We start from the raw sequence: 15,145 nt of genomic DNA, 5'->3' as shown, positions 1-15,145 counted from the left end.
TGCATGTGTTGGCATATATCAATGAGTTACTAAACATTAAACTATGTATTATTCACATTGGTATAGCCTACATAAATTGAATAGTGGGCAGTACTAATGGAAGTAGGTTGGTGACATCATTTATCTGTTGGAGAATTCCATAAATACACGAGCTCGCTTAGATTTATGTGAGAAAATGGTTCATAATGGCATTTCTGATAGACCTGAACTTGATAGACCTGAACTTGATAGACCTGAACCAGTCCCCTGGGGCTGAGATCTTACTGGTGGCGCTCTGGTTTAATTGTAAAGTCTCAATGTCAAGTGTGAAAGGCTCTTCTTCTGGTTTTAACGGCGGTTGGCAAACCAACTTAAGGTGCATTACCGCCACCTACTGGACTGGAGTGTGGGCAGCAGGTTGGCAGGAAAATAAAAAAGTAACAATAATAAATAAATAAATAAATAAATAAATACATACATACTAGATATTCATACTAGATTACTAAAGTCTCTCACTTATCCCAGTATTTTTCAGATAATTTATTAGGGGACGGTGCACTGTTCCAGTTCTCTAGTGTCATGTTTTGCTTTCGAGTTTGCGTCTCCAGCTCAGTTCTTTCTTCCTCATATCTTCTGCAATCTAACAGAATGTGTTTTTACCAGTCTCTTGTGTATTGTAGTGGGGTGTTTTCCCTATTCTGTGTAATGTTAGATTTAAGCCAGCATGCCCTATTCTAAGACGCGTAATCATCATCTCTTCCGTTGCGTTCCTGCCCTGCCTCACCCTCATGCCGACTTGTTTTTGTGTATTATATAGGTGTCGTCCGGTGTCAGCTCTGTCCCGGTATCCCTGCCATATTTCATGTGTGTGTGTGTTATAATGGTTTTAAACTCTGCTCTGCTTAATGGTACTAAGCGAGAAATGACTTTTAAGCTAAAAAATATAACTATACTAACCCAGGATGGACAATACAACCATTTACAGATTTTATTTTGCTAAAAATCTCAATGGATATCCTGGAATAACAGCTGAATCATTGTTTAAGGGTAATAACTTAAAATAACACTCTTCGCTTCATTAATTCATTTCATTTTTACAACAAAAAAGGTTTCCGTATACAACTTCCGGGTCATGCTCTGACCTTTCTATATGAGCTCGTGCCGGTGTCCTCCATTTCGTTCACTCCGCTCTTTGCGCTGTAGTTGCTTAGTGGAGGAGGACGAGCTCCGCACTGAAACCCCAAACATGCTGTCAGTTCGCGTCGCGGCGGCTCTTGCCCGCACCCTGCCTCGTCGGGCCGCGTTTGTGAGTATTTTTTTGCAGTCGTGTAGACGGAATACTGCGGAGGAAGCCTTTTGATATGTTCCTCTATTAACTTGTGTTCTGAATGTCAGCGCTTTTGATGGCGTGTGTCCGCCATCTTGCACTTGGGCGGCCTGTTACTGCTGCGTTGTGCGCTGATCTTCACGAGAGCTGTAACTATATATTGTAGAATCTCCTGTAGGCACGTAGCTAAGTTAAATAACTTGGTAACATTTAGTGTGCTGTGCATAAGCAGGTATTGTGGCAGATTATGCAACAATAAACTCATGTCAAATGAATGACATTAGCTATTGAAGGTCAGGATTTGGGCAGTTATCCGGTTAAGCTCTTCGTGTAGCTGAAGGCGGGGCATATTGAATGGCGTCATTTTTGTACGTTATTTATTCAATATCGTGAACATTAAGATCTGTTTACGCTTTACGTGAAGTATTCCGTATTTGGAGCCTTTAGCAGTATCTCCTTGTTCCTCGGTTAGCACTGCAAGCTAACATGCTAGCTCTTGATTACCGAGATGTGACGTCTCCTCTGCATTGTTTAGCAGCTGTACAGCACTCATTGAAGCATTTAATTTTATATACTATATCTCTGATCACTTTAAACTTCACCAACGTCCGTGGTGGTGTATAGCACTTGAAGGTCAACAGCAGTGTACATGTAAAAGCTATTTGGGAGGGGATATCAATAGTATGGATTTCTTTGATTTTTATATTTAATCTAACTATTCAACAGGTTTCCAAGAATGTAGCTGCTGCTTGCGTGGGGGCGAAGAACCTGCACACGGCAAGGCCATGGCTGCAGAAGACTGGTATGAACTTGCATAGCAGTGAAATGTTGTGTTGCTTTTGTTGTGGAATATTTTTCCGTTTGTCCTCAGTGACCTTCTGTGTCCTGTCCAGGCACTGCGGAGGTCTCCAGCATTCTGGAGGAGAAGATCATGGGTGCCGACATCGGTGCTGATCTTGAGGAGACTGGACGTGTGCTGTCCATCGGGGACGGTATTGCTCGTGTGTACGGACTGAGGAATGTGCAGGCTGAAGAGATGGTGGAGTTCTCCTCTGGCCTAAAGGTGTGTGTGTGAGAACCTGGGTCACTCAGTCTGGTTTAGCATTGATGTCGGTCATCTGAGAGTCTGCAACTCCTTATTCCCAATGGAGCAGTTCTACTTTCTGGATGTTATTTTGAAGTGTGTGTGTGTGTGTGTGTGTGTGTGTGTGTGTGTGTGTGTGTGTGTGTGTATAAACTCAGCAAAAAAAGAAATGTCCCATTTTTCAGGAGACTGTATTTGAAAGAGTGTAAATGATGATTTTCATGCTTGTTCACTGAACCATAAACAATTATTGCACATGCACCTGTGGAAGAGGTTTAAGGTCACAGTTTTAATAACTTGGGACACTAAAGAGACCTTTCTACTGACTCTGAAAAACACCAGAAGAAAGCTGTCTAGGGTTCCTGCTCACCTGCGTGAACATGCCATAGACCTGCTGCAGGGAGGCATGAGGACTGCAGATGTGTCCAGAGTGATAAACTGTAATGTAACTTTTAATATTGAACCGCCCTTTGTTCAGGGACTTATTATTCCATTTCTGTTCTTCAAATGTCTGTGAAATTTGTTCAGTTTATATCTGTCTTTTTTTTTTTAAAAAAAGAAAAATTTATACAAATATTGAGAAATTTGCTGGAAATAACAGCAGTTGAATGTGAGAGGACATTTCTTTTTGCTGACTTTATATAGTACAGAAAGTGAAATGTAAAGTAAGTACTCCATGTGCTAAGAATTTGCACATTATTTGTGTGTATGAATTCTTTAGTAATGATACTAAAAAAACCCCTCTGTTTTTAGGGTATGTCTCTGAACTTGGAGCCCGATAACGTCGGTGTTGTGGTGTTTGGTAACGATAAGCTGATCAAGGAGGGTGACATTGTGAAGAGAACGGGTGCCATTGTGGATGTGCCGGTCGGAGAGGAGCTGCTCGGCCGTGTCGTCGACGCTTTGGGAAATGCCATTGATGGCAAGGTATGCTGAGTCATGGCAGCTAACTTGAATTTTTCTTGGAGTAATTCGTGAAAAGGACTATTTACAATTTTGGCAGCTATTATGGTCCTTTAACCTCATGGAATGAAACCACTCAGTTTGCTTGATCTTTCAACTGGCCAAATTGAGAACTTGAGAATAGCAGTGGGCAGATGTGAATACCAACAAATGCACTGTGGGACACTAGCTGGGTAGATAATATGAAGGCTTTGACTACTGTACAGCGTATAATGCATTACTGAATGCCAGTCCTGCTCTGGTGTTTGTCTGGAAAGTATAGAACTTGCTGTAGCTTACTTGCAGATCCAAGGTCATGAGGCCTTACTGGAAGTCGGACGACTAAAGAGGACGTCTTGTTTCCATCTTCATTTTGAACTTGTATTGTAAAAGCCTTCGGTTGTAAATCGTACTTTCTCGTCTGTATTGCTTCAGGGTCCTTTGGGCTCTAAGCTGCGTCGGCGTGTTGGTCTGAAAGCTCCAGGCATCATCCCCCGTATTTCCGTGAGGGAGCCCATGCAGACCGGGATTAAGGCTGTGGACAGTTTGGTGCCCATCGGCCGTGGCCAGAGAGAGCTGATCATTGGAGACCGACAGACTGGGTATGAAGTTGGGGGGGGGGGGGGGATTGGGCTGCTTGGCATAACCTTTGACCCAGCATCAGCAAATAAACCTTTTAAAAAATCATTTCTGTTAAAATGATTCCTGGACTGCTGTACATGGGGTTTCAGTTCCAGATTTTAAATTGGTTTCAGTCAGTCTCGTTGGGAAAGTCTTACTTCATTGAAATGTCTTTTTTTTTTTTTTTTTTTTTAAATTAATTCAGATAAACCTTCATATAAATATTAGCTGATCACTTGCTTACGGTTTTAATGTTTGCCCTGTTAACAGTAAAACTGCCATTGCCATCGACACAATCATCAACCAGAAGCGCTTTAACGACGGCACAGATGAGAAGAAGAAGCTGTACTGTATTTATGTCGCCATCGGACAGAAGAGGTCCACCGTGGCTCAGCTGGTTAAGAGGCTAACTGATGCCGATGCCATGAAATACACCATTGTGGTGTCTGCTACAGCCTCTGATGCTGCCCCACTGCAGTACCTTGCACCCTATTCGGGCTGCTCCATGGGCGAGTACTTCAGGGACAACGGCAAGCACGCACTTATCATCTATGATGATCTTTCCAAGCAGGTGAGTGATGAATTCCTGAAAAATTGAAACTAAGTGCCAGAAGTTCTTGCAGCACTAACAATCAAGAGAACTATTCTTAGGAATTGGAAATCAAAGGATGCAAAAGGGTGAATCTTTACCCACTCAACACTCACTACCCACTTGTATCAGTGGTCTCCTAAATCTAGACTCCTCCTTTTTTTCCCCTTATTGTTGGGTCTGCATTAATCTTCCAAGTTTGTCTAAGTGTTAGTATTAGATGCTTCATTATCCCATAAACAAGGATTCTCAAGTCCTTTTGACAAGGGTGACTGCTGAACCCACGTGTTTCTGCTTTCTCAGATAAAGCAGTGGGCAGTTTGACACTGAACAGAATTCGCTTGGCAGAAAAGTCAGTTCAATTGAATGAGAAAGGATGCAATATGTTAAATACTCATTTGCTGCTGATGGTGGTTTCTTTTGCTTTGTACTGGCTTTTGCTATGTGACCTGTAAATTCACGCCCCCTGGTCTTTTGAGCCAATAGAATAGTGAGTACTTTTGTCAATAGACCTGTTTGTCAGCAATAAAAACCGAAGGGGTAAATGTTCGTCACTTTAAATAATTGGTATGTACTATGTACTTCTATTTTAGAATACTATGTTAACAGAACACTACCCTAAAATATACAATATTTTATTTGAATACAATTGTCATACTGCTGTTCAGATGACTGAGCAACAGAAAGTAACTTCACTGATTATCACTTCAGTCAATACTTTGTCGTCTTGTTCTTACATTGACTGCTTTTGCTATTTCATCCTTACAAATAAGTTGCACATAGCATTAATTTTTATCTCTGCCCCCCATAGGCTGTGGCTTACCGTCAGATGTCTCTGCTGCTGCGTCGTCCCCCCGGGCGTGAGGCCTACCCAGGAGATGTCTTCTACTTGCACTCTCGTCTGCTTGAGAGAGCTGCCAAGATGAACGACAACTTTGGAGGTGGCTCACTTACTGCCCTGCCTGTGATTGAGACTCAGGCTGGAGATGTGTCTGCTTACATTCCCACCAATGTCATCTCCATCACTGATGGACAGGTTTGTGTAACTGTTCGCTTGGTGCTCTTTTGGTGTGCTTTGTCTGCAACATCTTTGCACTATACATGTGTAACTTAAAGTAATGGCATAGTTGTTGTTGTTGTTGTTGTTATTATTATTATTATTATTATTATTATTATTATTATTTTATTTTTATTTTTTTTAACTCCTTCTGCTATCCCAAATGCTCAGATCTTCTTGGAGACGGAGTTGTTCTACAAGGGTATCCGACCTGCCATTAATGTGGGTCTGTCTGTGTCCCGTGTGGGCTCTGCTGCCCAGACCAGGGCTATGAAGCAGGTAGACGATCACCTTCTGATCATTAGTCTAGACAGTTTAACTGGAGCCAATTTGTTTTCACCTGGTTTAATACCTCCCAAACACCTGAAACTTGTGTGGCTAGGTGGCTGGTACTATGAAGCTGGAGCTGGCTCAGTATCGTGAGGTTGCTGCTTTCGCCCAGTTCGGCTCTGATCTGGACGCAGCCACCCAGCAGCTGCTCAACAGGGGTGTGCGACTTACAGAGCTGCTGAAACAGGGCCAGTATGGTGAGTAGATCTAATGTCCCATTGCACCAGGGTATTGAACTTCCTAGCTGCTGTACGTCCAAGTGTTCTACAGTCTCATGAAACGGAGACTCGCTTGATTGCTTTATACTTAATATTGGAATGTTTCATACACGAATGTTTGGTATTTATAAATTGGGTTAACAAATTCAGCCCAAACCTCATGCTATAGCTAAATGAGTGTCTATCCAAGCACTGCAATAACCACTGAAGTTTAAAAAAACAAAAAAAACTTGTGCCATAAAGTTAAGGTTCTAAACTATTTGTCTAAATGGTTTTATTTCTGGATCAGGATGGATTCTTTAATGTTTTGATTAAAGTGTTTAGGGGTTTGGAGTGATGCCTAGACACTGCACCCCTATGTTCCTACACTGTTCTCCACAAATTTAAAATTGTCAGGGGACCAGTGGATGGTTGAGTATGAATTGGGTATGAAGGATATGACCAAGAAATAACCCTAAAGTGGTGTGTTTAGAACTATATAATATTGCCCTGTCCAGGTATAACCTTTTGTGTGAGGAAACATGGTCTTATCATTACTGAACTGGACAGCCTTTTAAAACATCTTATTTATCACTCAGTGCCCATGGCCATTGAGGAGCAGGTCACGGTTATCTATGCTGGTGTGAGGGGACACTTGGACAAGATGGAACCCAGCAAAATCACAAAGTTCGAGAAAGCCTTCCTGCAGCACATTCGCAGCCAGCACCAAGAACTGCTTGCAACTATTAGGTAGCCAATACTTTTGATATAGGACTAACTGATCAGGATTAGCAGCCTTTTTGAAAATGTTGTTGTAAGAAAGGATTAACTTTGGCACTGTTAATACAAAAGACTGCACATAATGCATTTGAAGCTCCAGGTCCTTTTGGTCAAAGTTTCTTATTGCATTAAATATTTAAATGATTTATTCCTCTAATTTTTTTGAATCCACTCTTCTCTTCTAGGACTGAGGGCAAGATCTCTGAAGCATCCGATGCCAAGCTAAAGGAACTTGTGCTTAACTTCTTGTCTAGCTTTGAGTAATTTCACCCCTCTCCATTTTGCTCATGTCTCTCAATGTTTGCATATAGTGCTCCAGTTAAGTTTATATGGATGTCAAAGTTTGGGTGGCACTTGATCAATGTACATAAACCTAACAAAATAAAGTGTTTCCACACACTACTTCCTGTCTCATCTTTTATACAAATCATGGGGAAAGTGAATTTTTAATATTTCTAATTCAGTAGTTGTGAGCAATGTCAACTTATTGTAAACAACAAACTAGGTGGGGGATCAAGGACTGTGAGGACTTCACCGGTAACTTTTACTTTGATGGAGGCAGGAGCAGCCAAATATGAAGCTTGTGGGATAAATTCTACATCTGTTAAGAGCATTGTTCTTGGTGTGTTCAACTCTTTGAGTAAATGTTTTATCCTGGTCAGGACTGCTGTGGTTGAAAGCACTATCTTCAGGGAAAATGGAACCAATTTCATTAAAGTATCATGGGCAGGTACTAACTGCAGATTTCAGCAGAATTCCTTTGGGAATGGGATAAAGGCCTATGCACACCTTGACCAAAAACCAGAGTTGAACAAATTTGTTTGAATCTTTATGGCTAAAGAGATTGTGCATTGGGTGATGGCATTAACAGTGAGACACGTGGCTGTTCTCCTACCTGAGCCACATTCCATATGAATCCTTATTTACTGAATCGTTTGAAGCAGTTTGTCCAGGGTCATGATCAGCATATGCCTGTATCTGACACTTCAAAGTACACATGGTACATTCATCTGTATCTCTGTTCACTTTACAGAGAAATCTTACATTTAATGTGTCGGCCATAAATATTTCCTCCATTGAGGTTTTCTTATCCGTTCTCCTGTGGCTCAGGTAGAGCGGGTTGTCGGTTCGATTCCTGGCCCACGTGATTCCACATGCCGAAGTGTCCTTGAGCAAAACACTGAACCCCAAGTTGCTCCGGATTGCAAGTTAGCACCTTGCGTGGCAACTCTGCTCCCATTGGTGTGAATGGGTGAATGAGACACAGTGTAAAGTGCTTTGGATAAAAGCGCTATATAAATTTACCATTTGCCATATTTCATTTAGTTTCAAGGAGTTAAAAGAAAGTTTCTTCATTTTGATCAGTTTTATCTGAAATGTTGCTTTTAAACCACTGATCAGTAATATAAAATGTTTTATTTAGACAATAAAATAAATTGAAGGTGATGAACACAGTGGCAACTGGTCAATGCAAAAATAAAATTTTGTAAGAAAGTGCTTGTGTTAATAAATGTGCTCTAAAGGCCCAAACTACAGGAGCTTGATCTAGTGAATCACAAAATACATGCAAACCACTAACATACAACGAGTGCATACGGTGGAAGACAAGTGCATATTAAATACGTGTCATTAAACACATGAACAAGTGGGTGATTTTTTTTTCCTCAGCAAACAAAAACCAAAACAAATACTGCAGTTCAGGAAAGTAAACTGTGTCAGTATACGTGTGGATAATGTGTTGGGGGTTCTGTGTGTCAAAGAGCTTACAACTTTAGAGTTCTTCAGCTACAGTCTGGAGAGCGATGCATGTTAGACCCAGTACTGTTTGGTTGTGATGGGCGGTGCGTAGTGTCTGTGTTTGGGAACGTGGTTCTGCGTGATGTAACTAGGGTCGTAATAATCCCATTCAAGACCAGATGCCCATGTTGCCCCTGGAAACCCGTCACTGTCCGCCGACAGGATACGCAAAGACACACCTGTATAATCATGTGTACAGTTTTACACCTTCATTACACACACCTAAACTGTGTACATCATTCAATACATATATATAGAAAAGCAGGCTAAATGGGAACTCCACCATTAAAATACAAAAAGAAAGTTTTCCAAGTCATAAGATTAGTTCACCACATCCTGACGAACTCTAAATGGACATGACAAGAACAGGGGCATGATTCAATTGCTAAATTCTACATTTCCTATGATTGGTTGCTGATGGGATAAAACAATATGTACTCTATATCCCACATTTTGAATTTAACTAGCCAGCTAGCAATTAGCATGCAAGCTAGTCTGCATAGTCAGAGTTATCATTCTAGCAAACATTTAAGAGATTAGGCATGTAACTTATTTTGCTTTAGTTAATGCTGACATTTCTTGGTCACTTGACAAAAGACACTAATATACTATCCTTTTATTTTTAATAACCACTTTATCATGGTCAGGGTTAGACATCCTGAGAACACCGAGTTCAATGCAGGAATACTCTGTGGATGGGACAAGAGTCTATTACAGGAGACTAAATTAAAATCAGTAAAAATAAATAAATAAATAAAAAACCACCTGTAATTTCATTCTTTCTCAATTGCTATAGAAGAATAATACTACGCAACACATTTTTATTTATTTTTGTTATTTCCTAATTGCTTATACCACAAAAGTATAAAAAATGGCTTATTCCCCTCAAATTTTATAATAGTAATAATAATAATAATAATAATAATGATAATAATAATAATAATAATAATAATAATAATAACAATAATAAAATAGCAGTGGAAAGTTCTAGAAAGTACCCACTGACCACTCAAGCAACTGCCATTTCTGTATGGTGGACCATTCCAAACGTTGGAGTGCTATCATGTAACAAGACCTTTCTTCATCCATAGCCCCCGGTGCCACACTGCCACACCAGAGCAGCCGTCTTCAGAAGTGATCAGCAAGTCCGAGAGTGAGGAAGACATTTTAGACCCAGATTACAACTGCAGAGGTGGAGCCGAGGTAAGAAACCCATACTACCCCAAACAAAAAGACCTCAATGACTTGATCAGAGATCATGGTCTCACCAACTCCAATGCTGAACGTTTGACATCTAGGCTCGAGCAGTGGAACTTGTGGGATGAAAGTGTGCAAGTCGCAGGTCATATGAAGAGTCACCAAGATTTTTTCATCTTCTTCACCCGTCAAGATATGGCTATGCTTCTGTCACAACGTGGCCAGTCTGTTCAAGGCAATCGGAATCGCCTGTAGCCGAATGCGTGGGACGTCTTCATTGACAGCTTGTCCAGGAGCCTCAAAGCCGTGCTGCCCAATAACAGGAACAAATACCCGTCTCTTCCCCGGCTCACTTGGTGTACCTCAATGAGGATTTGTCAAATCACAATTAAAGAAGATCATGGAGTGCAAGGATTTCCCCAAGAACCTCACTGGGAAGGAGAAAGCGGCTTGGAACAGCTTTGCTGCAGTGGTTCGGGCCTTCCTGGGCAATCACAAACCCGTAACTATGTGGAGCTGGTTGAGACTCTAGTGACGAACTATGGCGCAGTGGGCTGCAGGATGTCTCTCAAAGTCCATATCCTTGATGCTCACCTTGATAAAAGGCAGGGAAAACATGGGAGCGTACTCAGAGGAGCAAGTCGATTCCACCGGGATATACTGGACTTTAAACGCAGCTACCAAGGACAATATGACGAAAACATGAATGGACACTACATTTGTGGGCTGCTTCGTGAAAGTGATTTACAAATGTACACTGATCAGCCATAACATCAAAACCACTGACAGGTGACGTGAGTAACATTGATGGTCTCATTACAGTGGCACCTGCCAAAGTGGTCCAAGGAAGGACAACCGACGCCAGGGTCATGGGCTCATTATTCACTGCTCAAGGCTCATTGATGTGCGTTGGCATCGAAGGCTAGCCCGTCTGTTCGGATCCCACAGAAGAGCTACTGTAGCACAAATTGCTAAAAAACTTAATCCTGGCTATGACAGAAAGGTGTCAGAACACACAGTGCATCACAGCTTGCCTGCTGAGCGATCAGAATACCATGCTGGACGTGGATGTTACTTTGACACGTACCACCTACCTATACATTGTTGCAGACCAAGTACGCCCGTTCATAGCAACAGTATTCCCTAATCGCAGTGGCCTCTTTCAGCAGGATAATACGCCTTGCCACACTGCAAAAATTGTTCAGGAACGGTTTGAGGAACATAAAGAGTTTAAGGTGTTGACTCGGCCTCCAAATTCCCCAGATCTCAACCCAATAGAGGATCTGTGGGTTGTGCTGGACAAATAAGTCTGATCCATTGAGGCCCAAGACAGGTGGAGTCCAGATACCAGGTCTTGTGGAGTCCATGCCTTGATCGGTGTAATCGTATATCTTGAAAAACCTCTCACTTCTAAATCTTTTGTGGTCATTTTTCTAGAAATACATGTTCATTTTTACTAAACATATGAACATATTTTACTGAACATTTACATATGTTGCATTTTTCTCAGTTTATGTGAACGAAAAGATTTTTCACAATGAAAATAGATAGATTTCAAAATACCAATGTCTTAATCACAAAAGCAAAGTTTGAGGGGATTAATAGCCATTTTATATACTGGCCAAGCTAAACACCATTCCTGACAAAGTTCCTACAGTAGGTCCCAAGAGCTAATTCCAAGCTTTGCTGCATTTTAAACCTCAGGAAAATCTTAATGAGCTTTAAACTCACCTGCACTGGCACCGAAGTCACTGTCCAGGCCAGGCCCGGCAGCTGAGGAGCTTGCGGATGCTATGAAGCACGAGGTCTCCTGTGGGATGCTGCTGACAAGTTCGCCTTCCATGTGGACCTTATCGAGAGAGACCAGCTCCAGCTCTACGCTGCTACTTCTGCGCATCATCACAGGTAATGAACCATGCTGCACACACACAAACATAAATTATACAGTATCAAAGGTAGACAGTCAGCACTGACAGGCAGCATGTATGTTCCAAAACAAAAGTATAAACATATAACTATTTCTTCCATATTTGTCCGTGATACACCTGCACTCATTAGTCATCATCAAAACAGAGAAGAGAGCTTACACACTCTGATGTGAAGTGGATGTCTAACCCTAAGTCAGAAATCATTTCCCACTGTGAAAGTAGATATTTCTAATTTGGCAGTAACGTTGCTTTTCCGTTAGTAGATTAGGTTATAAATGTAGAGGCAGACAAGGCAACTTTCAATGGAACTGGAACGGAATTTTTTTAATGCAATTTTCTCCTTTTTCATGTTTGGGTTTGACCAGACATCTAAAATGGTAGACCTTCTGATGCATGCAAAACAGAAACATACACTATAAAGCCAAATGTATGTGGACACCTGACCATCACATCCATATGTGCTTGTTGTAACATCCCATACCAAAACCCACGTTTGATTAGTTGGGGGAACTTTTCTGCTAGAACAGCCTCCCATCTTCTGGGAAGGCTTCTGGGAACTAAATTTTGGAACTTGGGTATGGGGATTCGTGACCATTGAGGCAGAAGAACACTAGTGAACAAAAGCGCTGATGTCAACCCAGAAGGGCTGACATGGAATCAGTGTTCCAGTTTATCCCAAAGGTGTCCAGTGGGCTTGAGGTCAGGGCTCTGTGCAGGCCACTGAGGTTCTTCCACAGCAACCTTGGCAAACCGTGGTCTTCTACAGCATACAAAGCCATTCTAGGCAATTTTCCACATAAGATTTGTGGCAAAAGTTTGGAGAGGACCCACATTTGGGCATGAAGTAACACCTTATTGATGTTATATCGTAAAGTCCGGGTCTAGTTATGGAGCTAGAACATTCCCGATCAGGACTCTTACCCTGCTCTGAGTCACGAGCTGTTCTGGAGAATTTGGCGGTGCGACATTCTCGCGCTCCATTTCCGAGTCGCTGGACTGTAAAAGCACCGGGGCACTCCTTCGCCAAGCGCGCGAACCGCGCAGCAACGTGCTCGGCACCCAGAGCGACCCTGAGCCCGCATAGGTAGCCTCGTCCGGCCGCGCGAGAGCCTCCGACCTGCAGCGCTGCCCGCACGCAGCCCCACGCTCTGCGGATGAAGTGAGGGACGATGTGATCGGCGGTGCCGCCAACATCGGCTCTGAAACGGACGCGGGTTTGGTTTTCCGTACCGGGCCGAACGACGGGTCGTCGGTAAAACGCGCGATTCTCTGGCGCGCGGACAACGACGACGACGAAGAACGCAAGAGCACGCTCTCAGAACTGTAGCGCGCGCTCTTTCTCCTCGCGAACAGAAGCAGTTTGTATCCCAGCAACAGGCAGTTTAACAGCAGCAGCAGAACGACACAGGGAATCAGTACGAGGACCAGCAGCGTCAGACTGGACACCTGAAGGCTCTCACGTAGCTCTGACGAAGGCACAGCAGCTGACTGGGACATTTTACCACAAAGTGGCGTCGAGTTCAACACGATACCAGTGATAAAGTAATACTTAACGAGTTGGTTTAAAATAAATAAATAAATACAGCTGACTAAACTAAATAAACCGTGGCGTTCACACCGGTTAACTCCGACTAAAGCTACTGGAGCGACTGTGCTGTGCTGTTTGTGGTGATCGGTGTACGAATAACTCGTTAGCTAAATGCTAATCTGACTTAAAACGGGCTGCTAGAAAAGAAAGCTCAGAAACCTTAAAAACTTACCTCATGCGCGTCCGTGCTGATGATCACATTTACTTAATCGAATTATTTCTTTCTCTTTTTATTTATTTATTTATTTATTAATTGAAAAGTCTGGGGTTTTATGGGGGTGTTTTTTTTTAACCGCTCAAATGTAAAAACACTCGCGAGCAGCAGCCTATGAGCGTGAGGTAAACCTCGCGCGCCTGGTTTAAAATCACGCGCTGGTTTGTCGGTTATCTGAAAGATAGTTTTTTAAAAGTATGTTTACGCTTTAAAATGGATTTTTCTCCTGACACTTTAACAAAAAAAGTGTTTATATATGTTACTGTCATAGGTATAAGAGAACATTTATTCCCATAGTGAGTTGTGAGTAGATTTAGTGGAATCTCTAAACATCAATACTGTACACTACATGGTAGGGCTGGGTATTGCGACCAATTTGGCGTTTCGATTATTATTTATATGGATTCGATTCGATTTCGATTCAATATCGATTAGTTATCAATATTTCATTTAAAATGTTAGTTTTGCAGACATGGAATCCATGCTTTAGTATAAATACTGGTAACTGAAACCCTACCACTTCTCTATATTACTGAAATACTAATATTAAAATAAGTATAAATAACATATGGTGATTTATAAATCACCAAATTGGTGACTTTCTAACTTCACCAATTCAAAATCTGACGTTTATTTTCGTTATCATTTGAAGACCGGAAATGTCCATCTTTTCCGTTGTTTTTGCAGTGACCGACAGGGGGTGCCACATGACAGTGAGGAATATGAGAGTCCCAAATTCTTGGACTTCAGTTAGCCTTCTTTCTATTGTAATAGGTACTATGACGCACATTTAAGGGTTCACACAAAGAGCCATAAGGAGTCTAGACTTGTCCTTTTTCTGAAAGAGTTAGCTTATCAGAAAGGCTTCCAAGCAGAACACAATTTGATACCTCAGCATCTTTGACTATCGAAGTTTTGTACAGTATATGTTCTCAGAGAGTTTTCACATTAAACCGTAAGGCATGATCATACTCAGTGAGTATGTCTTTACAGAGGTGGCAATATATACATTTATAGCTGTTATCATTTTTTTTATTTTTAAATCCCTTACTACAGTGATATGGGAATCACCTGGAAACTACATCTTTTAAGAACAATTGCTAGCTAAATAAATAAATAAATAAATCCCTGCCAGAAATCCCAGCCAAATCACCAAGGGGTAAAAGGACATGCATTTGCAGTTACTGTTGCTTTGTGATGACTTTATCCAAGTGAACTTTGACCTGTGAATTCACAAGCCAGAAAACAAGTGTGTGGGACTGTGATCTCCTAGTACAAAATGGATGCACTGCTTATTAGTAAGTGGTGGTCACACTGGAAATTACCTCACTGTTACTGTGGAAAACAAATTTGCCATCTTGTCTGTCACTAGGGTATTTGTAAAATTCTGCCTTTCTCTTTGCCTGCTAGGATTGCCTTGTTAGCAGTTCTGCCTCGTTGTACTACATTTATTGTACCACTGCTTTTTGATATGATATAACCAAAGAAGACCTAGCTTTATAACCTCTGTCAAGT

General features: G+C 41.7%; 2 protein-coding genes across 2 annotated transcripts; one reads left to right on the top strand and one right to left on the bottom strand.

Annotated features, from left to right (window-relative positions):
• The first annotated feature begins 1,136 nt into the window (after positions 1-1,136).
• Positions 1,137-7,308, top strand: atp5fa1 (ATP synthase F1 subunit alpha). The gene is made up of 11 exons (XM_053649324.1): positions 1,137-1,285; positions 2,033-2,108; positions 2,200-2,369; positions 3,144-3,317; positions 3,768-3,934; positions 4,224-4,524; positions 5,354-5,578; positions 5,771-5,878; positions 5,982-6,126; positions 6,726-6,876; positions 7,092-7,308. Exons 1-11 carry the CDS (start codon positions 1,226-1,228, stop codon positions 7,168-7,170), a joined length of 1,656 nt encoding a protein of 551 aa, XP_053505299.1. The 5' UTR covers positions 1,137-1,225; the 3' UTR covers positions 7,171-7,308.
• Positions 7,309-8,309: 1,001 nt separating this feature from the next.
• hwa (huluwa) lies at positions 8,310-13,706 on the bottom strand. Its single transcript, XM_053649361.1, has 3 exons — positions 12,717-13,706; positions 11,632-11,818; positions 8,310-8,882 (listed from the first exon to the last, which is right to left on the bottom strand). The coding sequence occupies exons 1-3, from the start codon at positions 13,323-13,325 to the stop codon at positions 8,716-8,718; spliced, it is 963 nt and encodes a 320-aa protein (XP_053505336.1). The 5' UTR covers positions 13,326-13,706; the 3' UTR covers positions 8,310-8,715.
• Positions 13,707-15,145: the final 1,439 nt, after the last annotated feature.

This window comes from Ictalurus furcatus, chromosome 18, assembly GCF_023375685.1.
Source record: "Ictalurus furcatus strain D&B chromosome 18, Billie_1.0, whole genome shotgun sequence".
In the NCBI taxonomy this organism is placed as follows: Eukaryota; Metazoa; Chordata; class Actinopteri; order Siluriformes; family Ictaluridae; genus Ictalurus; species Ictalurus furcatus.
This window is presented reverse-complemented; position numbering and strand designations above follow the sequence as displayed.